This window comes from Girardinichthys multiradiatus, chromosome 4, assembly GCF_021462225.1.
Source record: "Girardinichthys multiradiatus isolate DD_20200921_A chromosome 4, DD_fGirMul_XY1, whole genome shotgun sequence".
Taxonomy (NCBI): domain Eukaryota; kingdom Metazoa; phylum Chordata; class Actinopteri; order Cyprinodontiformes; family Goodeidae; genus Girardinichthys; species Girardinichthys multiradiatus.
Genome location: NC_061797.1, coordinates 46,683,827 through 46,711,825, shown reverse-complemented (window position 1 = coordinate 46,711,825; position 27,999 = coordinate 46,683,827). Strand labels below are relative to the sequence as shown.

At 39.3% G+C, this 27,999-nt stretch overlaps 1 protein-coding gene across 1 annotated transcript; it reads left to right on the top strand.

Moving 5' to 3' along the window:
* On the top strand, positions 1 to 27,999 carry LOC124867451 (CD151 antigen-like). The gene is made up of 8 exons (XM_047363905.1): positions 1 to 209; positions 6,287 to 6,371; positions 13,320 to 13,511; positions 21,850 to 21,924; positions 25,080 to 25,187; positions 26,375 to 26,533; positions 26,703 to 26,789; positions 26,871 to 27,999. The coding sequence occupies exons 2-8, from the start codon at positions 6,288 to 6,290 to the stop codon at positions 26,928 to 26,930; spliced, it is 765 nt and encodes a 254-aa protein (XP_047219861.1). The 5' UTR covers positions 1 to 209; position 6,287; the 3' UTR covers positions 26,931 to 27,999.

Below are 27,999 nucleotides of genomic sequence, written 5' to 3'. Positions count from 1 at the left end.
GGGCATGAAAACCAAGGAGCAAGATGGCATAGGGAGGAGTCTCCTGGAGCTGTTTCAGCCTCTTTCCTCAGCGCTGCACTTTGATTCCTTTCCTTCTATCCTCACTTTAACTTACGCCAGGTTCACGTAGAATGATAGCAGGCCACATTTAGTCTTATTTTCCACAGTTTTCCTCTCTTTGTGTTAACAGAAGACAGAAGAAACAGCAGGTGAGTGAAAACAGGAAGTAGTCGGGGTTCAACGTTAGCTCTGGACTGCGGGTCAGTACACAGACGTTGGTTTGGCAGCTGTAACGTTTCGCAGTTTAGCACAAAGACTGTGTTTTAATTGGTTTTAGCGAGGCTGTTTAAAGTGAGCCGTGTTGATTTAAAACGTTTTAAAACCGTTTTCGTTACAAGTTACTTCAGCACATTCCCCTTTAGCGTTAGCTTACACAGGCTTTAACAGCACGGGAAAAATAGCAGCCCTTTTCTGGAAGATAGTCATGTAAGGGGAATCCAGGGGGATATATTTGGTATATTGATAATAATCTATGATTTGAAGTGCATATTATGAGCTAAGACTCTTCGAGGGACTGAAGTAAACTGAGTAAAGTGGTGCTTTCTGTTCCATCCTGGTGATTTTCCAGGTTAGCATTTGATTTTCCAAGGAAAGTTGCCCGGTCAGTTAAATTCGCTGAGTGTAGCTGTGATATTAAGAATAACACAATACTTGGTGAATAAATGTTCAACATATGAAATGTCGAACTTTCAAATGCAAAACAATATTTAAGAAAGGTGTCCATTTATGTGTTTTTCTATTCAAAACAGCCAAAACAAACTAACAATCTTTCATTGTAATGCTTATAACCAAATGCAATTCTTTAATTAACATTTTACAAAACTGAATCTTGTTTACCTCTATTATTATTATTTTAACCAAAACACCTTAGGTATAAGAGCAGAAACTTGGGTTTACAGTAAATGCTTTTTGTCTATTTGACTTATTTAGGTAGGCATGGGCCTGTACAGGTTTCCCACTATAATAACCTTGAGGAGAATTAGCATAGCATTATGGTATGGACACAAAAATAGTTTGCCACCTAGCCCGTAACTTTCCCGATGTACTCTTAAAAAATATTGTTACTTTAATCAGAGTGATGGGTAATTCTCCTTTGCTTTCCACACCGACACAGACTGTCTGTTTTTCACGACTCGGTACGTTTCCAAACAGTCACATTGGTCTTTTCTGTATGTATGGCAAAAAACATACAGCCTTCTTGTAGCCAGCTGACTGGCAGTGCAGCGCAATAAGCTGGGGGACAGCATCGGGGCAGTGCTGCATTACTAGACAGGCTATTCCATGCAACTACAGCAAACCACAGTCACGTTGTTTTTTTTTTAAGGGGTATCTCATTTAAAAAGACTTGAATGCAATATTTTTGCAGGGTATTATATTTCAGGTGCATGCCAATAATATATCTGGCCTCTTGGATTAACTTTGGCTGCCCTGAATGTTGTACATATATTTTTATTGGCTGAGTAAAACTCATAGTGGTGGGGACATTGTAGCGAAAGAAGACAGGCAGGAAAACGGTATGATTAATCATAATCTATATTGTTATGGCAATTTTCAGCAACGGCATTGAAATTGCTTATTTGTTCTGATGTTGCGCGACTCTATAGAGTAATGTCTCTTGTTGGTCTGTAAAATGTCTACCTTACAGTCTAGTTTAATTGGTAGACTCTGCAGCAATAAAACAGTTATTATTTAAAAAATATCAGAATATATTTTTACAACAATTAACCGTTCCTTGCTGATACTTTACTTTAGTCAAAGTAGTACTGGCTTTAACAGCGCCATGGCTTGGATATGATATGCAAACATATTTATTTTTTACTTCTGAAGTTGTGACTCTTTCTTTTGTTAACGTTTATTTAGCAATTTGGTGACATCAGGGTACACCTACAGGTAAACTGAGTCCATATCAGTGAAAGCAGTAAAAGTCTTTATCATGCAGTAAATCCTAAAATTCACAACTTTATACTTTATTCATACTATGTCTCAATCACAGAGAGGCTAGTGTATTTAATGAGAAAACGCTCCTAGACTTTCAAAAACTAAATACTATTTTTGTAAATACTGATTATACAGTTTTAATATACATTTCCTTGTGTGGCATTTTATGTGAGCTACATTTTATTCTCTTATTTAACAGTGTCTGAGCTGAAAATAAAATATGTGATGATAGTCAGATATTCTAAATAAGGACTCGCTAATTATGTTTTTAATCATGCATTTACTGTACTTTTGTTTTTCTTACATTATGAACAGACGGTTCATAGTCATATCTTTTGATTTATATCTAACCATAGTATTTCACAGTTGAAGCTAAAAACCAACAAATTATCCAGTTTGCCAGGCAGTGTCAGATTTATTTGGCTTTAATTCTCTTAAAGATAAAATAACTGGATTGAAAAGCATTGTTTGGTGTGTTTTGTGCTTTCTCTAATTTGTTTGACAAAGGATAACTTCTCTTGTGTAAGATTATAATGGATGGTTAGTCCGTTGTGTCGTTTAAAAAGCTTCGCTGAGCTTGTTCTAGGCATTTTAAGTCTTTAAATAAAACCTGGGCATCGACATCATTGGTGTTGTTAAAGCTCTGTCAGACAGACAGCAGATATAGATTTTTTTAATAGAGAAATTTCTTGTCTGACATTAATGTGAGTGAATAAAAAAAAACCCCACATAATTAGAGCCACAAACCATCGAGATTCGTTTTTAGAAAAAAAGGCTCACAGGCATTCAAACAGACATCTTTACTCAGCAGTTTAGTGTTGTGCTCTGGAAAGAAAGAAAAAAACAGCACTGGCAGTTACATCTTGTTTGAATTTAATTAGCAGGAGCACACCGAGTGGCCTCACTGTAACAGATGGAGCGCAGCCACACTTCGTCACTCTCTCATATGCGTGGCCACATATAAAGACACTGTAAATGTGGGGGTGGGGAGAGGAGAAGAGAGTCAGGATGAGACAATGAAGTAGAGAAGGAGGCAAAGCGAGTTTGGGCTTGACTGGGAAGTTATCCAGGAAAAACTGTGGGTTTAAAAAGACAGGGTGTGAAGAGCAGAGTTACCATAAAGGCAGCTTATGTTGTTATGAACTTTGATATTCATAATTTATCTGTCAAACCTCAGTGTTTGGAGTGACTGTGATTAGACTGCTGTATAAATGAGAATAATTGTAATGTGTTTTTAAAACGGATTCAGTCAGATTGGTTATTTATGTAACCTCATACGTTTATCTAAAGCTGAAGATAGTGCTTACGTCAAAAACTTATTGAGAAAAAGGAAACATCAATAACAATGATAACGGTAGGCTTACATGTATCTGTATGCTCACTTAGGTCCGCATCGGTTGCACATTTTTTCTCTTTGCCTTTTAACTCAGAGACAAATGTTATTATTTTAAAAGCTGGCCGTTAGTGTCACTGTTTTTATTGATTGGATCGTTTTAGCCTTGCTAGAACTTTTAAATCTTTCTATTTTTGTGTTTTGGTTTATTTTATCAGTGGACAGCACTTAGGTCGAGAGGGTAGTTTTTAAAGTGCTTAATGAATAAAATGTATTATAAAAATTCAAAAAGACAGAAAATGCACATGGACCAACAGGCAGTCCCAGGGGTCACCATTATTTCAGCATTTAAACAGCACTAGGAAATGAGATTTGTACATCAATAGAAAGTGTCATAATTCATCTTAAAGTCTTGCAATTCTGTTCAGTTTCAGTTTATTTATGAAGCATCAATTCACAACACACATCATCTCAAGGCTCTCTACAAAGACAAAGTCAGTTCAGTTGGACCATACAGATTCCAAGTCAAGTACCTGCATTCCAATTAATCTTAGTTATCAAACAATGCTGTTTATTATTCAAAATGGTTAAATGGTTGTCTAAGGAAACTCAGCAGATTGCGTTGAGTCACTAACTTGTGGCATTACTCCTCCTGGATGAGCATGTAGTGACAGCAGAAAGGAAAACTCCCTTTTAACAGGAAGAGACCTTCAGCAGAACCAGGCTCGGCTTGAATGACCATCTGCCACCACTTGATCCATGAGTTCTTTCTATGTTAAATAAAAGCTAATGGCAGTAGTTACTCCATTAGTGGCTTCATCTAGGAGAGGAACACGGCTAAATAGATGAGCTCTGAGCCAGTTTTCAAGTCTATAGGATGAAAGAGAGCACATAGTCTCAGTAAAAGCTGAGCCAAATTTCAGCCATTTTCAATTTTTGAAAATAAATCCGTTATTCCTGATGTTACATTGCTTTTTTTTTAAATTTCCATTCCGAACAGAAAACAATATTGTGATAATTATTATGTCCATATCACCCAGCTGGAGCTAAGGGACATTTTGAGATTTTGTCCCTGGAAAAGTTGGTGGCTGACACCTGAGAAGTTGGTGATTATTCATTAATTCCAGCCTGTACCAACCTTTAGCTCCTACTCATGTCTTAGTCATGGACCTGTCTGCATTCAGATGTAATAACTCAGCTCGCTGACTCTGCCCACACCTCTAAACTAATGCTCACTCCTCCACAGTCTAATTTAGCCCTGGCACAACTCCTTTGGTAAAAGCGGTTCACAACCACTGTACAGTTATTTTACTACGGTGCAATTCTGTACCTGCTCTTCAAAAGCTTCAACTTGATGGTTAAACACATTTTATTGTCTTTCAGTTATTTTTATAAACACAAACGCCAAACACTGTTTGTCTTGAGAAGTTAGGGTGCTGTTTTGTTTTAATTGACTTTATGATGAAAGATCTCTGTAATACGTTTGTTGAATGTATTTTGGGGAAATTGCATATTGATGAGTAGCACCTGTCTAGTCCTGTGTGGGATTCTAACAGGAAAAATATCACGGTTTCATTTTATTAACGCGAAAAGTAAACACCCAAATAATACTGCATGATCTAACGGCCTTTATTCAGAACAGGAAAGTAACAGTTATTCCTACTGCTATTAAAATATAACATTGATTACTATGGTTATAATGGTGACGTCTACACCATTTATTTATTATTTTATCCTTGCTAAATTTAGTATTAATGTTTTAGTAAACATGTGCTTAACACTGTTGCTTTTTGTTGTTCTGCTATTTAAAGAGTAACACTGGAAAGCTGGATATTTAGTCTGTCTGCTTGGGTAACTAGCCTGCAGTCACCTGCTTTACTGGTGCTTCGTTTGTTTCCGCGACGTCACTGTCAGAAATACTTACAGCTGCATTTGACTTGCTGTATTCCCTGGAAGCATGTGGGAGCTCGTTTTCAGCCAGCTGACTGACAATGTGCAGCAAGAGGTGGGAGAGTGGGATTGCAGCTGCTCTATGTTCTATACAACTGTGGAAACATATTTTCACCCCAGCACTTTCAATGGCATCTCATTAAAAGGACTTTACACGATAGGAAGGGTGTGATGGGACATTTTAGCGGTTTTGAAACATTGTCATACTTTCATTCTGGTAACGGGGCCAATTGTAGGTGAAAATAGAGATAACTAATATGCATAAAAATAATAAAAGCTAAAGGTCGAGGAAAAAGGCAACTATTTCAGTGGCACCGGCTTCCTCTATTGTACGTAGTTTATCTAAATATTACAAAGTTTTTAAAGTAATTGAGCTATGATTGAAATTCTTTCAAACATGATATAAGTTAATACAAACAGAGGGATACTTTTTGGTACCAGCTAAGATATACGTGTTGCAGAAGTTGTCCAAACACCTCAAAACCTTATTTTAAATATATTTAGAGAGCAAATAATGCTAAGGATGCTTTCATGCCTGATTCCTCCAAACTTTCCTGTGTGCTGGGCTTACAAATGACCTCTGACACGCCGACATTTACGTGCAATAAAAGTCTAAAGATAAGAAAATACATAGAATTCTGGGACATGATTAACTTCTTTGTTTTATAAAGTGTCGATTGAGTAAATCCTGTGATGAGCGTGTACTTCAGAAGGCAGTAGCTCTTTGCTGTGACTTTGAGTTTGACCTGCTCTGATCTTGACTGCCACTTGCATACTTCTGGATCATGTAGCTCATAAATCGCCCTCTGCAAGTACAATATCTTGACCCATCCTCGATACTTTATTCCAACCTCTTTCCCTACTGAAGTGCAGAATGAGCGCACTTCCAAGGCTTTTTTTTTTTATTGTTTATTTAACCCCAAATAAATCACTAATTGCCTTGACTGAAGTCCATCTTCCCAGGTTTATGTTAATTATAGTTGTCTATGTGCTGTTTCTTTCCAGCATGGGGGCTAATGTGGAGAAAACCGAAACATGTGGAACGGTCTGCCTGAAATACCTGCTGTTTAGTTTCAACTTTCTCTTTTGGGTAAGTTTCCATTTGGGTGCACTGATCTCTCGCAGATGATTCATCAGATATGTTTCTTTAAATATGAACAGTTATTAAGAATACATGCAATTTGGATCTGGTTGAACTGCGACTGTAGAAAGCTGTATTTGGAGCGGAAAATGATCAAGAGCATTGAAATAATAATTGTTTAGAAGTTCAAGTTGTCAGTTTTAATCTCAGTGCTTGAAGTTGGAGACATTTATCGGAATTTCTGTTGTTTTCGTTTCAATATTTACTTCCAACTTTAGATAGTCTGACCAGATTTATCTGGGTTGCAGTAAAACATATCATAATGTCAACAAGCCGAGTTTCTTTCTTTAAACCTTGTATTATATGCCAATAAAACAACTTTAGACAGACAGATAATGCATCAGAATTCACATTTGTTTGCACCATGAGGTTAAAATATAATTAGGCTGTCAGCAAAATAAACATAAGCTCATTCTCAGTGTGAGGCGGAAACTTAAATAATTTTGACCAGCAATTTCCTTTTACACGAAACAAATGACAAATAGAAAAAAGTCAGCTGTGATCTTTTTGTCAATTAGGAGTTAAAAGATTTAAGATTTGGAGTTAGCATGGTGGCACAGTTAGTAGCACTGTTGCCTGGCAGCAAGAAGGTCCTGGGTTTGACTCCCGGCCGAGGGTCTTTCTGCGTGGAGTTTGCATGTTCTCCCCGTGCATGTGTGGGTTCTCCCCAGATACTCCAGCTTCCTCCCACAGTCCAAAAAACATGACTGTTAGGTTAATTGGTCTCTCTAAATTGCCCTCAGGTGTGAATGAGTGTGTGCATGGTTGTTTGTCCTGTATGTCTCTGTTGCTCTGCGATGGACTGGCGACCTGTCCAGGGTGTGCCCCGCCTCTCGCCCATAGACTGCTGGAGATAGGCACCAGCTCTTCTGTGACCCACTATGGAATAAGCGGTAAAGAAGATGAATGAATGAGAGTTAAGATTTGGAGTCAGGAACAGATCTCTTCACCTTTTTCTTCCTTTTTCTGTTCAGTCTGGTGGTTTTCATTGTGTTTAGAGCATGGTATGCATGCAGACGCTGAGGAGTGTTCAGTTATTAGGTGTGATTGGTGTTACTCATAGTGAGTACCTGTGAGTTTCTGGCAATTTTTCATGAATGGACACATTTTCTTATCCATCATATTCAGACGTTCTACTCACTGCCACCAGGTGTCGCCAAAGGTTGGGCTTCAAATAATTGTGGATATAAATAATTACTTGAATTAATTGTGTATAAACAGCCAAGGTAAAACAACAGTTGAGTTGATTTTATTCTGTTATTTCAAAGCCAAAAAGCCGGAATCAGACAGACGTTACTCGTGTTTCTGGTATGATGTAAAGCATCTTCTGTATCCATGTTTCTCAGCTTATCTTCAGGTTCCTGTGTGAGATTTGCACCAGCTCTCATGTTAATTATGTATTGATGTGACTCTACTTATCCTCCCTTCTTATGTTCTGCACTGATATTCTCAATTTGATTTGAGTTTGATTGGTCAGTTTTGTTTCATGCTCCAAATATTTTAAACAATATAAATGCTTTAAAAGTTGTGAATACTGAACAGACTCAGTTTCTTCATTATTCATTTTCTCTATACAAAAGTTGTGACCTTTGTTTCTACAGTATAAGAAAAGTTCACCTAATTGGACAGTCTTTGTTGCCCTTCCAGATAAGCTTTTTTCCCAACTGTGTAAAACCTAGTTTACTCTTTCAAATTCAGAAAAAGAGCAGAATTGTAATAAAAATAATCACAGATTTCTATTTAATTTTTGTTTTACCAGAGTGACCATGAGTGAAAGTCTTTTACTGCTACCTTTAACACAACTTTTAAAAAGTAGTGAAACAAAACATAGGAAGTTATCCTAAATTGGCTGAAATGCGTCATATTTCTAATAGAATTCTGAAAAGTGTTTTCTTAACAAAATGACAACTTTAAGGGATAACAAACTGCCCATGTACTTTATTTTACGCACCTCACAGAATGAAGCACAGGTCAAAGAGAAAAGCCCTGAAGATAAATACTTGAGATGACTCCCATCACAATTTCGCGCCCTCATTAACATTCAGCATGTTTTTCCTGTTTGCCTCCCTGAAATGCAAAACTCCTCCAAACTACTTTGTGGCTCTTTGAGAAAGTTTTCTCTTTAAATAAACTTTTCTCAGGCAAACTTGACATGTTACATTGGTTAAATTAAACTCGCAGTACCAGGTGGTTAACAGGATCATCAACCACTCAATACATGCTGAAGATTTTACAATTTTCTGTCCTTATAGTGCTGGCCTACAAGAGCAGCTGCAGGTGTGCTCTGGTTATGGAAGAGACTTTGATATAAAATATAATTCCAACAAAAGCACCTTTATGATTGTGGAGCAGAGAGGACTCCAAGCTGATGCTCACTGATTTCTTTCTGTCAGGCAACAGACTGAATGTCATTGATGTATGGAAATATTTGGGGCACTAAGTGACAGCAGACCTGTCAGATGATGGAGACGTTGATAGACAATGTCGAATGCTTGATGGTCAGGCCAATATGCTGACCTGTTTGGTTTGGAATATGCTCAACACCTGTTAAGTCTGAACTCTTTAAGGCCTGCTGCAATCCAATGTACAGGTCCTTCTCAAAATATTAGCATATTGTGAATAAAGTTAATTATTTTCCATAATGTCATGATGAAAATTTAACATTCATATATTTTAGATTCATTGCACACTAACTGAAATATTTCAGGTCTTTTATTGTCTTAATACGGATGATTTTGGCATACAGCTCATGAAAACCCAAAATTCCTATCTCACAAAATTAACATATTTCATCCGACCAATAAAAGAAAAGTGTTTTTAATACAAAAAACGTCAACCTTCAAATAATCATGTACAGTTATACACTCAATACTTGGTCGGGAATCCTTTTGCAGAAATGACTGCTTCAATGCGGCGTGGCATGGAGGCAATCAGCCTGTGGCACTGCTGAGGTCTTATGGAGGCCCAGGATGCTTCGATAGCGGCCTTTTGCTCATCCAGAGTGTTGGGTCTTGAGTCTCTCAACGTTCTCTTCACAATATCCCACAGATTCTCTATGGGGTTCAGGTCAGGAGAGTTGGCAGGCCAATTGAGCACAGTGATACCATGGTCAGTAAACCATTTACCAGTGGTTTTGGCACTGTGAGCAGGTACCAGGTCGTGCTGAAAAATGAAATCTTCATCTCCATAAAGCTTTTCAGCAGATGGAAGCATGAAGTGCTCCAAAATCTCCTGATAGCTAGCTGCATTGACCCTGCCCTTGATAAAACACAGTGGACCAACACCAGCAGCTGACACGGCACCCCAGACCATCACTGACTGTGGGTACTTGACACTGGACTTCTGGCATTTTGGCATTTCCTTCTCCCCAGTCTTCCTCCAGACTCTGGCACCTTGATTTCCGAATGACATGCAGAATTTGCTTTCATCCGAAAAAAGTACTTTGGACCACTGAGCAACAGTCCAGTGCTGCTTCTCTGTAGCCCAGGTCAGGCGTTTCTGCCGCTGTTTCTGGTTCAAAAGTGGCTTGACCTGGGGAATGCGGCACCTGTAGCCCATTTCCTGCACACGCCTGTGCACGGTGGCTCTGGATGTTTCTACTCCAGACTCAGTCCACTGCTTCCGCAGGTCCCCCAAGGTCTGGAATCGGCCCTTCTCCACAATCTTCCTCAGGGTCCGGTCACCTCTTCTCGTTGTGCAGCGTTTTCTGCCACACTTTTTCCTTCCTACAGACTTCCCACTGAGGTACCTTGATACAGCACTCTGGGAACAGCCTATTCGTTCAGAAATGTCTTTCTGTGTCTTACCCTCTTGCTTGAGGGTGTCAATAGTGGCCTTCTGGACAGCAGTCAGGTCGGCAGTCTTACCCATGATTGGGGTTTTGAGTGATGAACCAGGCTGGGAGTTTTAAAGGCCTCAGGAATCTTTTGCAGGTGTTTAGAGTTAACTCGTTGATTCAGATGATTAGGTTCATAGCTCGTTTAGAGACCCTTTTAATGATATGCTAATTTTGTGAGATAGGAATTTTGGGTTTTCATGAGCTGTATGCCACAATCATCCGTATTAAGACAATAAAAGACCTGAAATATTTCAGTTAGTGTGCAATGAATCTAAAATATATGAATGTTAAATTTTCATCATTACATTATGAAAAATAATGAACTTTATCACAATATGCTAATATTTTGAGAAGGACCTGTATAAGGTTCACTTGTGGAGGCGCTATTAAAGGAGCAGTTTGCAAAGACTAAAAGTGGTGTATAATGATGGCATGCGGATGCTGCTGAGGGTCCCATAATGGAATAGTGCGAGCAAAATGTTTGTAAGTGTGCCTACCTGCTCTGCGGTACTGCGTAACCTCATGTATAGGCTGTCTGAATCTGAGAACTGCTTCATCACTACACTGACCAACCCTGGACCCAGCTCAGTCCAGGGTACTTTTCTGTTTTATGGACTCATTGGTGTTTGAGCCTTTTTAGAAAAGCTTTTTAATTTTCTGTGTTCTTGTTGGTCTTTGTTTTTTTTTGTATGGACCATATTGTTGGGGGTCACACCCGCCATTTTGGTCAGGTAAACGACTCTACTGCGCAGCTCAACAGAAGTTTACGGTTTTTCTTTAGACCCACGACCCATCCTCACGTCGGTGAAGAGAACAAATCGATGTCAAAGTAATTTCGTTCTTTTTATATTAAATCGGATAGGTGTATTTAGAGGTCTGGGCAGGGTATAGTTAAGGTGAATTAGTATCACCATTAATTAATACAAGGTATTAACTTGTTGCATGAAATATTGAGTGAAGTGTTTTATGCTGAACTGTTTTGATTTATTGTCTGAATGCTGTCGAAGTGCAACGAGCGGTTGGCTCAAGTTGGATGCGTTTGTCCTGCTGATTGCCAATCAGACAGGAGTTTAAGCTGAACTTTGGAAGTTTTTTATTTGAAACAGACGACAGTCTGGACCTCACAGCCTGGCCATACCACACCATACTCCGCCAAGTGCTTGTTCTTTAAATGTCGTATTAAATTTGTTGTGTTGAAGCATTTTGACGTGCTTCCCCCTCGAGGTATTTTACCATTGCACGTGTTGCAGGACGCAAACTTTACGTCACTCTCACAGACCGTATAAAAGCTCCAAACAGCCGACATGTTTGTTCAGGATTTGCCGCCGCGCGCTTGCGCAGTTTGTAGGACATTGGGAGCTACACTACACTGCAAAGTATGAGGTACATGTGATCGGGTTCTGTAATCGGCAATGAAAGGCACTGATCGGCACACGTCGATTACATACTTTTTAACGGAAATCGGCAGATAATGATCGGTGGCCGATCGATCGGAACACCACTGATATATATATATATATATATATATATATATATATACATTATTTGCTGCTATTTCAGCTGGCCTGACTCTGTGTCTACCTGTGACACCTTTCTAGAGAGGGGCATCGTCCGAGCTTCTGCTGGCAACAACTTAATGCTCACCTTCTACAGATGATCCACATGGCCCTGTCTTTTAGTGTTTAACCCTTTCTCTCTCCTAGACATGGAAATTGACTGAGCTTCTACTGTGACTAACTCTATGTGCTCTCTTTCAGACTTTAACCTTGAAAACTGGGTCAGAGTTTATCTGTTCTTTCTTTCTAGATGAAACAACTAAAGGAGCTACATCCATTAACATTTACTTTTCCTTCCCATAGAAAGTACTCCTGGATCAGTGCTTCTTTGGTCTCTTTGTGTCTCTGCTCTGTTCTCTCAAACCCCCAGTCGGTCGTGGCAGATGGCCGCTCACACTGAGCCTGGTTCTGGTTCTGCTGGAGGTTTCTTCCTGTTAAAAGGGAGTTTTTCCTCTCCACTGTCGCTACATGCATGCTCAGTATGAGGGATTGCTGCAAAGTCAACGCCAGTGACTGTCCACTGTCTCTACATGCTCATCCAGGAGGAGTGATTGCTGCAAGTCACTGACTGGATGCAATCTGCTGGGTTTCCTTAGATAGAAAAACGTTTTATCCAATTTGAATAAATAACTGAATCTGACTGCACTGTTCAATGATTAGGATTAATTGGAATGTATGAACCTGACTTTTGTGAAGCGCCTTGAGACGACATGTGTTGTGAATTGGCGCTATATAAATAAAACTGGATTGAATTGAATTAGATGCTAATGTCACTTAAATGGTTAAGAAACCAGTACCAGAGATATGAAAGTAGATTCCTTATAGACAAATGCAGCAACAGGTTTCGGTTTTTGTAAAGTGCACTAATCCCTGGATAGTTAACTTTAGTAACCAGTAGTTTCATGTTAAAAGGTTTTTGGCCAAACAGGTTTTGCCCACAAGATTTTGAGCTCTAAAAAATACATGTCTTTCCCTTTTTGGCCGAATAAGCTGAGCCAAAGTTTTCTGTCTGGAGAAGGTCTTTTTTTTTTTTTTTTTACAATATTATGTCATCTTGTCCAAAATTTGGAGTTGCAGCAAGAGATGTGCATTTCTTGACCGTCCTGAGTTGGTTTCTTGTCCTCTGTTTGAGATACTTTGTCTGAAGAGTATCAGATAAACCATGCAGTTGCAACCACCAGGTTCTCCAGCTAAGCATTACATCCTGGTGTTGGGACAAATGAACTTTTTCAGCTAGTCATGTGGTTTATCTAAAGTGTATTTAATGCTTCTTAAATTGGGGCACATACTTGGTAGCAGCATCACAAAATTCTTTTTGTCATTTGTTTTTAAAATTAAACAAATATTTTAATGAGGTGGCATTTATTAGTATAATTTGCTCTACACTTTCTGTTAATGAAATATGACTGTCACACACATGCACTCTTCTGTTTGATTTGGTTCTGACATTTTATTAGAAATACTAAAGCTCAAGTTCAGCTCTCTTCCTGTGCCTTTTCCCAGCTGGCAGGAGGAGTTGTGATGGCAGTGGGTGTTTGGACCTTGGTGGAGAAGAGCGACTACATAAGCCTCCTCCCCTCCAAGACCTACGCTACCTCCGCCTACATTCTGGTCCTAGCTGGAGCCATTGTCATGGTAACAGGCGTGCTGGGCTGCTGCGCCACTTTCAAGGAGCAGAGGAAGCTGCTGCAAGTGGTAAGAGATCACACCAGGGTGGAAAGATAATGGAAGATGCCCGCACCTTTTAGTGCTGTGAAAATATTACAATGTGTGAAACAGAAGTTGCTTCTGGCGTCAACAAAGTGAAATCAGAAAATACAGATAAACACATTTTTCTGCTACTAAGCACGACTGTGGAAGCTGAGTTGTTAATTAATGTAGAGTTTGTTTTTTTCTTGGCATGTGAAAAGATTTTTCCTTTACTCGGGTCAGTCAAAAAGTAAAACAAGTGCTCTGGAAGGAAATCCGTGGTGGTATTTTGGAGTACTTGCATGTTATGAGATGTTATGAGGCTCTTCTGTTGGACTTGAGACAAAAAAAAAAAAAAATTGGAGTAGGAACACAGACAAAGCACAGAGTCTTCTAATAGAAGCACCTGCAAAACCCTTAAACAGTTTCCTTATACAGACATTTAACTCTAGTGACTTTATTCAGAGGACAGCACGGTGGACACAGTGGTCGGCCCAGTTGCCTTGGAGCTCTTTCAGCATGGTTTGCATTTTGTGAGAGAACCCATGCATGCACAGCTTCCTTACCACAGTCAAAAACATGACTGTTAGGTTAACTGGTCTCTCTATATTCTTTTCAGTATGAGTGGGTGTGTGCGTGATTGTTTGTTCTGTGTGTCTCTGGGATGGACTGGTGACTTGTCCATTTACTGCCCATCAGGCGTTGCTGAGCATTTTCCAATTAAAGTTCATTAATAATTACATTTTTTGTTATATCATGATTAATTCTAGCTATCTATTAAGGGTTTATGTAAATAGGGATATATCAAGAAATCAACTGGTGACCAAAATCGTCCTACTTACGGTTGCCCTGAATAATGACCATTTGGTGGAAAAATCAGATCTTTTTCTGATCATTGAACACACCATACCTCAGCGCTACCAGGTTCTGCTTACCACAATGTGATACAAGTTGTTGCTTTGAGGAGAAATGTCAAAGTTAACTATTTTCCTCAACAATGAGGTGTTTAAAAAGAAAATCAGAAGAAGCAACAAAAGATTAAAACAGATATTTTAAAGGAAATTATATGTTTTTTTTGTAGAGCTATGTCAGTTAGCCTGCTACCTCAGAAAGCCAAACTTCAGTGGGTGCTTATTATATTGCTCCTTCGTTATTTTTTAGTGTTGTAGTTTTGGCAGATCGTACTTCATGTTTTTCCAGTCGTTGATTCGTATCCACCTTGGCGACGTTTTGTCAGGGTTAACGGGCCTGGAGCGACTTCAGCACAGACCCGGAAGGCTGAATCTGTTTTATTATTTTGAGCCTCTAACCTCTTTCTGGCAAGGCGTCTTGGAAATCTTTTTACTCTTTTTAAAACCTGAGAGCTAAGGTAGGGGTCTGCATTATTTAGTGAATAATACTGTTTAGTGTTCGTAATCCTAACCACACTGATCATGCTAATCAGCTATAGAAGATTTAAAATGTCAGATCCAAATCATTTTGTCATTCTGTCAAATTCCCAATAAATCCCTGAAGTAAAAAGAAACATTAATGAGATATTTCTCCACATGAATAGTAACTCAGTATTCTTGGTAGTGAGTGATTAAGTCTATTCTGGTTTCATGGTAGTAAAAAGTTTTCACTATTTAATCATAAACAAATGAAGTCATGTTTATTTAAATAGCACATCTAGAACCCAACACCGTGCTTTACATGGTAAAATATCAACAACTCTTACTAAACAAGCAAAATAATGAATAAAACTAGCACCACAAACACACAGATGCCCTGCTTAACTAGAAATGAAAGCGAATAAAAAGAAATGTTTTGCAGCAGAGATTGAAATTGATCAACTGTTTGAGTGGCTCTGAAGGCGGGCTGTTCCAGAGCTTGAGGTCCACTACAGAAAGTCTCTGTCATCTCTGGATTTAAGTCTGGATCTTCAAGTGTATGAGAGTAATTGACCAGTGGATCTAAGAGCCCTGGTTGGATTGTAAGAGTGAAGCAGATCAGATAAGTAGTGTGGTGCCAATCTATTAACACTTTAAAAAGTTAGCAGGAAATGTTTTAATTGATTTCTGTGGTGAATAGGAAGCCAGTCTAAGGTAACTGATGTAAAAGCACCTATTGCTTCCAGCCAGGAGACCCGCTGCTGCATTTTAGTCTGCAGAAGCATTAGCAAACATACAATGAGCCAGGGTAATCATACCAAGATGTATGAAATGCACGAATTACTGTCTCAAACTGGTCAAAAGGGATGTAGGCCTTAATTTCTTTTAATTTAAATAAACATGATTGGCTACTTATTAGCTACTTTCTAAAATGTAAATTAGGAGTGAACTGCTGGTCAGTTTATGATTAAATATATTTATTGGTGGTCAAAGAGGTACTTAAATCTAGATATCCTGTTCTTAATTACAATATATGTACAAGAAAAAAAAAAATCCACATTCAGCAGTTTAATCCCACATGACCTCTTCTTTTGTGTTGCCATTTCAAATGCTTGATGCATCCCGAAGACTTGAGATTAGAGCTATGAATCAACGTGAAAGAATGCACTTGTCGGCAGGGAGAGATGCTATCTGGATTGTTAATAGAGGTTGAACATAAGCACGGAAAGGAGGTGGAGAGTGGGAAGGTAATAGTTTTTGTGTGGGTTTGTGGGGGTTCTTACCTGTTTGTTGCAGAGAGCGCACACACACACACACACACTAATTGGCACCTCTGTCGTGTAACATGAAGGTCACAAGTTCTGGTGTCTCAAAAATACAGGTCCTTCTCAAAATATTAGCATATTGTGATAAAGTTCATTATTTTCCATAATGTCATGATGAAAATTTAACATTCATATATTTTAGATTCGTTGCACACTAACTGAAATATTTCAGGTCTTTTATTGTCTTAATACGGATGATTTTGGCATACAGCTCATGAAAACCCAAAATTCCTATCTCACAAAATTAGCATATTTCATCCGACCAATAAAAGAAAAGTGTTTTTAATACAAAAAACGTCAACCTTCAAATAATCATCTACAGTTATGCACTCAATACTTGGTCGGGAATCCTTTTGCAGAAATGACTGCTTCAATGCGGCGTGGCATGGAGGCAATCAGCCTGTGGCACTGCTGAGGTCTTATGGAGGCCCAGGATGCTTCGATAGCGGCCTTTAGCTCATCCAGAGTGTTGGGTCTTGAGTCTCTCAACGTTCTCTTCACAATATCCCACAGATTCTCTATGGGGTTCAGGTCAGGAGAGTTGGCAGGCCAATTGAGCACAGTGATACCATGGTCAGTAAACCATTTACCAGTGGTTTTGGCACTGTGAGCAGGTGCCAGGTCGTGCTGAAAAATGAAATCTTCATCTCCATAAAGCTTTTCAGCAGATGGAAGCATGAAGTGCTCCAAAATCTCCTGATAGCTAGCTGCATTGACCCTGCCCTTGATAAAACACAGTGGACCAACACCAGCAGCTGACACTGGACTTCTGGCATTTTGGCATTTCCTTCTCCCCAGTCTTCCTCCAGACTCTGGCACCTTGATTTCCGAATGACATGCAGAATTTGCTTTCATCCGAAAAAAGTACTTTGGACCACTGAGCAACAGTCCAGTGCTGCTTCTCTGTAGCCCAGGACTGGGGAATGTGGCACCTGTAGCCCATTTCCTGCACACGCCTGTGCACGGTGGCTCTGGATGTTTCTACTCCAGACTCAGTCCACTGCTTCGGCAGGTCCCCAAGGTCTAGAATCGGCCCTTCTCCACAATCTTCCTCAGGGTCCGGTCACCTCTTCTCGTTGTGCAGCGTTTTCTGCCACACTTTTTCCTTCCCACAGACTTCCCACTGAGGTGCCTTGATACAGCACTCTGGGAACAGCCTATTCGTTCAGAAATTTCTTTCTGTGTCTTACCCTCTTGCTTGAGGGTGTCAATAGTGGCCTTCTGGACAGCAGTCAGGTCGGCAGTCTTACCCATGATTGGGGTTTTGAGTGATGAACCAGGCTGGGAGTTTTAAAGGCCTCAGGAATCTTTTGCAGGTGTTTAGAGTTAACTCGTTGATTCAGATGATTAGGTTCATAGCTCGTTTAGAGACCCTTTTAATGATATGCTAATTTTGTGAGATAGGAATTTTGGGTTTTCATGAGCTGTATGCCAAAATCATCCGTATTAAGACAATAAAAGACCTGAAATATTTCAGTTAGTGTGCAATGAATCTAAAATATAGGAATGTAAAATTTTCATCATTACATTATGGAAAATAATGAACTTTATCACAATATGCTAATTTTTTTAGAAGGACCTGTATTAGTCCCTCCACAGTTTTGCTGCGTCAAGGCCTGGATAGAACAGCTGCTGTTGCCTTTAATTAAAGCGAAGGACTTTCAGTGATGATATAGATGATGTTTATGTTACACAAAGGATGTAGGAGGTCAGAAGGACAAAGATCTAAAGAGCAAGCTGTGCAGGAGCAGGGGAGGTATGGTGAGTTTTCTCATTGTATTTATCATGGAAAAGAAAAAGAAAAAGGAGAGCACCAAAACACAGCTAAATGGAGGGAAATTATTTCAGTGGCTGAATCCAGCTGCGGAAAAACTAATGCATGCAATTTGACTTCTTTTATTCTCAGTCCCAGTCTCTGCTTCAGGACCTTCTCTGCACTAACAAGGGGATTTAGCAAAACAGAGATTTTCTCCTTCGATTGTGCTCATTGTTCCCTCCAGAGTTTAACGTAGTGACAGTAACACTCATCAGCTTCTCAGAAATATTCAAAACATGTAACGAAATCCTGCATTTGGCTCCCTGTTTCAACATCTGTTTCTCGACATCCATGTCTTCTCTTTGTTATGAAATATTTTTCCTATCTTAATGTATTTTTTGTCTCCGCTTGGTTTTATTGAGTGTTTTAATCTCGAGCAGCAGGCCAGCAGAGGTGCGAGCAGAAACAAAGGTTAAAGAGATTGCTGCTTTGGACTTCATTTCGGTCAGAGCTGCTGTTCAGAAACCTGACGAGGCTCGTAACCTCCAGGGAATCTGAGTGATCATCATAGATGAATTCTTCGCCCCGTGTTTTCTTTCTCTTCACATATTTTCAATCTTTCAGAATAAATTAAATGTTTTTGCCCCGCAATGAAATCCCAATTTAAATGATATCTGTAGAATTCAACTTGTAGTTAAAGTACTTCATAGATGTTGCATGCAAGGTAGGATGTTTCAGCTTAATTAGTTGACATATCATCAGAAAGTTAATTAAGACCATTAAAGAAAATTATTTTTAATACACAAATGTTGTGTTCTAGCTATTTTATGGTCCACACAGTCATGAAAAGGACTGCTAACTTGACACATGTCCAGCAGACAGTCATGGACACCCTGTGCTTGGAGGGTAAACTACTAAAGGTCATTGCTAAATAAGGTGCTGTTCACAAAATACTGGACCCAACCATATTTAATGGAAAGTTGAGTGGAAGGAAAAGTTGTGGTGTAAACAGTTGCACAAGCAATAGGGGTAACCGCAGAAGGAAATAAAAAAAGGAAACTTAAATATATTCCTGTCAACTGAGATTAATTAATCTGATCTGTAACAGTGGCATATTAGCCATCTAAAAGATAATGTTTTGTTCACCCATACAGCCCTTAGACAATGCCACCCAATGCAGTGCTGTGTGGGTAAAACAGCTTCAAAGAGGATTTTTGCCACGAGTTACACTTTGCCCTGATGTATACAGGGAGAAGAATGGTGGCTTGGATGTAAAGTGACAGTCTGTGAGCGAAAATGGGCCTGAAATCATGAGAGGCCCCCTTAATTCTCTGCACTCAGTCATTCAGTCTCTACAGGCAACAACAGGTTCAATCTCACACCCTGCACATATACTGCAGGCTCTGGAAGACAGCGTAGTCTGAGTCACATTTATCATGTATTTTTTTTTTTAAGAGAAAGAATTATCGTGAGACATTAAATGACTTTTTGGAGTACTTGTTTTTTTCAAATAACCAGAAACGTAAGATATGTTTAAATATATAAAAGAATGTTTTCGATTAAAAACAGTACTGAAGAAAACAAGCTGTAACTATGGTAGGAATTTAAAATTATACATCATTATTTTCACATTTTAAAGGACATTATGATTATCCAACTCTTTGTGAAACTATAGAACACTCAATCCCGAGTCAAAGTTTTACTGGTAACGTCACAATCAATTCTAGCTAATTTTTCAAATTAAATTATTACATTGAATGTTTGCATCTTGTTGGACTTCAAAACACAGCACCAACATTCCTCTTCCTCAGGATTCAGACCAAGAGCTGTTCAAAGATTTAATCTGGCTGAGCCATCAAAGTCAAAGACTAAGTCCACCTCACCAGGCTGAATTTCGCTCTGTGATCGAGGCAGACAAAAGGGAATTTAGGCCAAGCTCTCAGTCAGATAATATCGCTTCTTGTCTCCCATTCTGAAGAGGGACGGTCTGCTTTTTCATTTGGCAAGAAATGACAGAGCCTTCCTCTCACTCCTTTTTTTACCCCCTGAATTGGATGTCGATGATAAACTTTGAACAACAAACCTCTTTGAATAAGCAGAGATTATAAGTTAGATAATAGAGCTTCAAACATTGAATTTATCAATTACTTTGAGGCAAACTGCTGAAAGTTTAAATTGTTAAAAGAGAAAGGAAATAGTTTTTATGATTTACTTTGGATTTTATCATCTTTCATGAGGCTTTCTTATGTGCAGCACAATAATTTTCTGCATTTGTTTCTGTATTGTTTTACTCGTATGCCTCCTTTACACATACTGGGACATCATTTTCTGTGGTCCTAATGAGTTGTAAGTAGAGATGCATGGATATGATCATTTGGGCCGATTCCAATGTTAATGCTGATATATCATGCATCCCTAGTTGTAAGTGATGTGTAGCATTTTGTTTAAAATATTTTTCATTAGCAGCTGATTTTAGGAGGTGTCTTCTCTTAGGTCCTTTGGTGTTTGCAGCAAGATGCTGCATTTTTTCTATAAGGCTGTTGTGGAAAGTGTGATCTCGTCTACCATCATCTGCTGGGGAAGCAGCCTCCAGGGACTTCCAAAAGCTCAACAAGCTGATAAAAAAGGCTGGTTCTGTTCTGAGGACTCCTCTAGAACCTTTGGACATCATTGTGGAAAGACGGATTCTTCATAAAATGAAGAACATTATGGAGAACCCTGAGCATCCTCTTCATGAGACTGTCCTACAACAACAGAGTGTCTTCAGTCAGAGGCTTCTTCAGATCTGCTGTAAGACGGAGCGCAACAGGAGATCCTTCCTGCCCACAGCCATCAGCATCTACAACGACTCTTTGAGGAAACCTTCATAATATGAGCTATAACAACATTTAATTTCCCTTTGGGATTAATAAAGTATTTTTGAATTGAATTGAATTGAATTAAGTGCAATGCGTGTATCACGGAGGTGACTGTACAGTATATTTTTTAATCGGGTCAAGAATTTAGTCTGACGGGTCACAGCAGCACGCACAGTTCACCAAGCACAGGGTAGGGTTCAGCGGCGAACTGTTAGACAAACCCAGTTTGTATTTTCTAGTAGTCATGGGCCTGTCTGCTGTCAGGGTATACCAAGGTTTTACAAAGTAACAGCTAAAAAACTTCAATGGCTTTCCATCATGCTGCTCCTTGGGTTTAAAGTCTTTTTAGTTAGTTGAATCCATCCATTGTGTTCTGCTTAATGAAGACAGGATCACAGACATTGGTTGAACCCAACGTTGCCTTCAGAACCGCCTTAATGTGCAATGTGGCGGACTCAACAAGGTTTGGGAAATATTTCTCAGAGATTTTAGATGATGGTATCATGATGGTTGCTGAAGATTTGTCAACTGTGAACCCATTACGGAAATCTTCCATTCCGCCTCATCCCAGAGGTGCTCTGTTGGATGGAGATCTGGATTACAATGAACTTGTCATCTTCAAGAGACTATTTGAACTTTGTAACACGGTGCACCCTATTCTCCTTTGACCTCTGACATTAACGTTTTCATCTACGTAACTGCTCCTCACTGGATGTTTTCTCCTTTTCAGACCATTCTCTGTAAACCAGAGCTCCACAGTCAGCCAATGTCCAACAGTAGTATTTCTGACTCTAGACTGACATGAAGGCTTCCTGCTTTTTTCTTACCACAGTTGCAGTAGTTTTCTAATTGGGCTGCAGTTTAAGTGAGGATAATGCCGCGGTTTTGTAATAGAAAAACGATTTGAGATAAATTGAGGGAAGCAGGATTAGACACAGTCACTGAGCTGCCACATCAAATTTCTAAGTAAGTTGTCTCTTCATCTCATTACTGTCTAATAACTATGTTCCTTCCCTGTTTGTCCTGTGTCCTCAGTACTTTGTGCTGCTTCTTTGTATCTTCCTGTTGGAGATCCTGGCTGGTGTCCTGGCTTATATCTACTATCAGCAGGTAATCCACATTTTTAATCAAAGTAAATGCCTTATGTACGTCCTGAAAATCGCATCTTAAGGTACAAAAAGCACCAGATATTCAGATGATGCACAATGTAATTTAGAGTCAGACCTAAAGGTTAGGATGGTTATAGTATCAATGCATTCCTAAATTATTTATAAACCTATTCATAAGTGGAAGTGATTCTGCTAAACGGACAGTCATTGTCTGGTTTCTGATGATTTTAAGGTGTGTAGCAGCACAATGTCTGCTACTATAAAATCAATAGAGCATGCTGGCAGTGTTTCGTGGCTCCTAATCCAAGCACGCAGTCAAACGCCTTGTAACAGAACGAAGACAACTGTTTCTGTTCCCACATGGCATGTGCTGCGCTGTAATCCTAACCGCAACAAAACCAGCATGAGAAATGAGATTGCTGGAAGGAAACACGGGACAGCCCATTAAAAATACAAATATCTGACTGCCCATATTACTTGTGGTACATTTAGTCCCAACGGAATGGAAAACGCCTCCAGTAGTACACTCATCAAGGCTGAATGCTCTGCCACAGCTTTATGAAACCATTTGTAGGGATTTGAACTTTTCTCTCCCATATTAGCAACAGGTTTAGGCCTTGTTTCCATAACTGGTTATATGAATTTTGTTTATCTCATGCTCAGCTCGTGTAAAATGACAGCTGGCTCACTGTATTATCCTCCCTTCACTGTTAACAGGCGGAAACGAGATTTTTTTGTTTGCAACGTTGACTGGACATGACTCTCGCTCTGCATCTTCCCCTACAGTTAAAGTCTGGTTGCTAGTAGCTCAGCAACAGGACATTCTTGACGCATACTGCAATCAGTGTAACTACTTCAGTTATTAAAAATATCTGATCTAATTTGTCAGCAGCTTACAGAGTTTATAGGCTTCGTCTTTCCTAAGCTCCCCTTTACTCGATTGAAATATTCATGGTTTTAGGGGCTAATTTTCGCTCATGCAGCCAGTTTTTCATTAAATGGCCCAGCTTCATTAATTTCATACCTGACTCCAGAACGTAATCTCTGCAGCTGGGGTTGTTTTAGGTGGGGTTTTTTTTTTGTTTTTTGTTCCTCAGCATAGTTTGATGTCTGTCTTATTACCTTATTATTTTTTTGTTTTTGTTTTTTCTACCACTGACTTTAGGTACAGATCTTTAAAATATCGATTAAGGCTGATTAAAATTAATATACCCAGCTTATCAACTTTTGTCAGCAGGCTTAGGGTGTAGAAGCTTTGTTTTTTTTTTATTACTGGCCGAATATAAACAGTGAATCCAACCGTTCGGGTATGTAGGAGGCTTTGGATTATTGTTCAGCTATAGCCACCTGTCACAGAGGGCCCCAGGTCCTATGGCTGAAAAACAAGCCCACATCACCACTCTACCACCAACATGCTTGACAGTTAGAATCATGTTTTAGGCTTTTCTACATGATCTAGTTGATCTACATGTCTTGTGACTTATTTCCATCCAACTTTGCAAAGCTGGGTCAGGTTGCCATGTTTGTTTAAATGTTGTTTCCCTCATCTTGAAAAAAACAAAACAGTTGTTTGTTTATATGTCCCTTTTTAGGAGGCATCAATATCACAACTTCACAGATTTCATTCACACCACTAAAAGGCCTATTTGAGGGGTCTTTTCCCAGCAACAGACCTGATCCTAATTCAACATGCTAACCTGACTACTAATAACAAAGTGTTGTTGAGGTGACAGCTCTGCTCTTCATTAAAAGACAACAGAGACACTCATGGATGCTGCAGACCTTCTCAGTTACCGAGTCACCTTGATGTAATATTCTGACTAGAACCTGTAGAGACTGAAATGTGGCTCTTGATTTTCTAGAGTTTCTTCAGCCTTGAAAAGTTGGACTTAAGAGTGAATTCGCTGGATGTCTTCTACTCAGAGGACTTGATTTTGCTGTACACGTGTGACTGAGCCTTTTAACTTTGATGGCTTAGAAATTAGGGTGGCAAATGTAACTTTATAGCAAAATAAGTAGTTGAAGTGCCAGTGTTGCAAAGAACTGTCAAACATGCAATATTTATTGGCTATTGTATTCCAACTAACTGACACAGATGATGGCGCCCAGGATACTAAAGGTCACGGAGAGTTCGAGGCATCGTGGTGGCAGTTGAGAAAGAGATTTACTAAAACTTATGTCTTCATTTAATTATTCAACATTGATATAATAATGGTATTTCTTTGTTGTTTTAGTGTTGTGCTGTCCTATCTAAAGTCATTATGTCTTTAGGGGACATTGCTGATGTCTTTCTGACTTGGTATCATGCTAATAAAAGTTGAATGCTTAGAGCAACAAATTGCTAAGATATTTGCTGTTATTGAAGAACTCAAACTATATAAAGCTGCACGTGGCTTCTGCTTTCCCTCCTAAATCCCATGAAAGCACCAAGGTTGTGCTTTTCTCCAAACAGTGATTTTACATTAAGACCTAATTTATACTTCCTTATTCATATAGAAAGTCTCAGAACGGGTCGAACTCATTAACTATTTGATGGATATTCCACATAAAATAGTTTTAGGCTTCAGATGTCAGTGGAGCTACAGTTGTCTGGTTGCAGTAACACTGTGGTGATTGTGGTGGCATACTGTCTGGAGATTTCCACTTCCCGCTGTTTCCCACACCATCAACAGGTAATATGGAAATCTGAGCAGCCTCATTTCACTTTCCCATCTTACCCTCCATCCTCTCCTGTCTTTGTCATCAGGTCTCTGTCTCCTGTCTCTCTCAGTCTTCCATTCATCTTTTCATCATTCATTCCCTTGATATCCCCTTCATGCTTTGATTTCCAGTGGTTCCTCAACTGGCTTGTTGCCATAGAAACTGAGCCCTACAGACTTCCTGCTCCTCCAGTGTGCGTTTTCTGCCACTGCTTAAAGAATAGAGAAAAATACAGACTTTATTTTCCTTTATCATGGCTTTACTTTCCGCAGAACTGGCATCTGTGGCATGTGATGACACAATAGAGGTTTTATCCCCATGTTGCTGTGGTGCTATATTTAGTAAGCTTGGTGGTTGCAGCCAATAATTCACTTATGTGCATGCTCTGTTCTCAGATGCCCATCGTGATTGTAGTGGGTTGTTACAGCATCTATGTGTCTGTATGTCTGTAAACAGCTGAATGATGAGCTAAAGCAGAACCTGAAGGCCACTATGACCAGCAAGTATGGACAGAGCAACGAAAATGAACACATCACCCAGGCTGTAGACAAGCTGCAGCAGGAGGTAAGTGGATGGAACAAATGTTGGTCCTACCAAGATTATTTATTTTACAGGCGAAAATCTGAATGAATTATTGTTTTTGCTTTTTGGTTTCTGATGATTTTTATGTATATACGTAGCAGGAGCGAATAAATCCATGATGCAGATGAGGCTGATTAGTTTATACCTCATTGGGTGTTTTTCAAGCCATTTGTTGTCTTTTGGATTATTTCACCTTTAAATCTCTGTTTATATCCTCCCAGCTAGAAAAGGAAGCAACTGAACTTTTGTCTTTGGTGTATTTTAATATTTTATATTTCACCTCTCATGTTCTGGAAAACCTTTAACCAAACGCTTTGACATTTTTTTTGGCCCATATGTTCTATTACAGCACCAAAAGTATTATTTTGCAAGGCACTTTTGTGAGGTGGAATCAAAAACAGATATTTCTCAAGATTTGTGACCAACAAAAATCCGAAACATGTGCCATGCATTCATACTCTACCCCCTCCAGTCAATACGTCTTGGAGTATGTTTCTACTAGCTTTGCACATCTAGAGACTGAATTGTTTTGCCTGTTCTTTGCAAAATAGCTCATGCTCAACAAACTGAATGGCGAGAGTCTATCAACAGCATTGTTTTAGGTTCTGCCACAGAGTCTCGGGTCTGGAATTTTACTGGTCCATTCTTTCGCATGAATCTGCTTGGATTCCATGAAAGCTCTAGCTGTATGTGTAGGGTCGTTGTCCTGCTGGGACATGAACCTCCGCCTCAGTCTGGAGTCTTTTGCTGCTTCTAGCAGGTTTCCTCCCGGGATTGCCCTGCAACATGCTATGGGGATGTTGCTGCCACCGTCATGCGTTACTATAGGGATGTCGTGTTCAGGGTGATACACATTGTGAGTCTTCCAAGGCACATTGAGCTTTACATGTGGACCAAAATGTTCAGTTTGGACCCCATCTAACTTGAGCACCTTCTTCTACATGTTTCTGCTACATGGTTCAGTGCAAACTGCTAGCAGATCTTTCAACTGTTCTGTCTACAATGGCTTTTAGTTTGTTACTCTTCCACAGAGACCAGATTTCTGGAGTACATAACTAAGAGTTGTAATTTTTTTCTTGGTCCTTGTTATGGCTATTTCATATGCTTTGATTTGATTAAATTTCCCAATTTGAAACTCATAATCTTCTTTCTTCTCCCTTCTCAATCAGTTCAAGTGCTGTGGCAGCAACAAGTCAACTGACTGGGAGGAGAGCAACTGGATCCGCAGCGCACATTCAGAGGGCAGGAAGGTTCCTGACAGCTGCTGTAAGACTATAATTAAGCATTGTGGCCGAAGGGATCACCCCTCCAACATCTACAAGGTGGAGGTGAGAGCATGCTGTGTGCTAAGGGACGATTCATCTTTATTTATATCTTGCTCTTCAGGATGGCCAGTATGTGTTGCAGAACTGTACTGTGTATATATAGTATTTGTTTGCAGTGAGACTTCAGGAACTTTCCCACATCTACTGAAGCTACTGTTTGTTTTTCATTTAGGGCGGTTGCATCAGCAAACTGGAGAAATTCATCCTGGAGCATCTGAAGATTATTGGAGCTGTGGGTGTTGGGATTGCTTGTGTACAGGTGAGTGCATAACTTCTCAGCATAAGGAGGTATTAAGTAAACATAATAACTTATGTTTTCTTCCTTCCCTCCAATCGGCAGATCATTGGAATGGTGTTTACATGTTGCCTATACCGAAGTCTGAAAGCAGAGCCGTTGTAAAAAGAATGTGGGTGAAGTAGGTAACCTCATTAGCATGTACCGTACTCAAATAGCTCAGAGGCTCTTTCTTTGTCTTGTACGTTGGGGAAAGAAAAAATTGGCTAGGGATCTAATTGCACATCTAAGAATCTCATTTTAGGAAACAAAGGGTGGAAAAACACTACAAACCTTTTTTTTATGCAATTAGGCACTCAGATTTCAGTCCCAGCCTCATCTCCAAGATCACAGAATGGGGAGGAAGAACCTCTGAAAGGTACCAATGGGAATTTTAAAACAGATTGTTTAAATTAGTTAGGAATACCCTCCTCGGGACGTCAGCATTGTTATTTTCTGCTGCACTGATTCCCATAATGTACTTTTGATACACACGGGACGGTTGGTACACGGGAGAGCGCCGTAAAGATCAGTAGAGAAAAACTGATCTCAGCAGCCTCTCCATGCCAGCATCATGGGCTTTAATAAGCTCAAATCTGTACATTTGACAGCATTTTGTGGCAATATTAACTAAAGTCTTACATTTCATCATGTAGACAAGAGTTGCCTTTTAAGTGTTTAACATTTATGCAAATCATTTCTTTTCAGGGTTTTGCCTTTACTGCCTGAAGTGTCTTTAAAGTAATATCATGTTTTTAATCAACAATAGTAACAGTACATTGCTGGATTAGTTGGTCATACACTGTTGGACTGCTCTAATGTGACAAAGATAGTCCTAATATTATCATGCATACACGCATCATTTCACTTGTAAGAAAAGGCCTACTATTTTTTCATTTTTACTGCCTCGTTATACACCTATGCCAAAGTTCAGTAAAATTGAATCTACCGTCTCACATATTTGTGGTACTGATGTATCCTTTTAGATTGTATTTCTTAAATTAATGCTTTTACTTTTGTTTTTTAAGTACACCTTGACTAAAAGTTTGTATTTAACACACAACTAGTAGGAAACAATTTTCACACTGTTGGTAGTGATCATTGTATGTGTGCCTTAAGGGTAGCATTGAATTAACCTGCTGTATTTCTGTTTTTATTGTACGATGTTAGTTTGAATAAACACTGCTCCATGCCA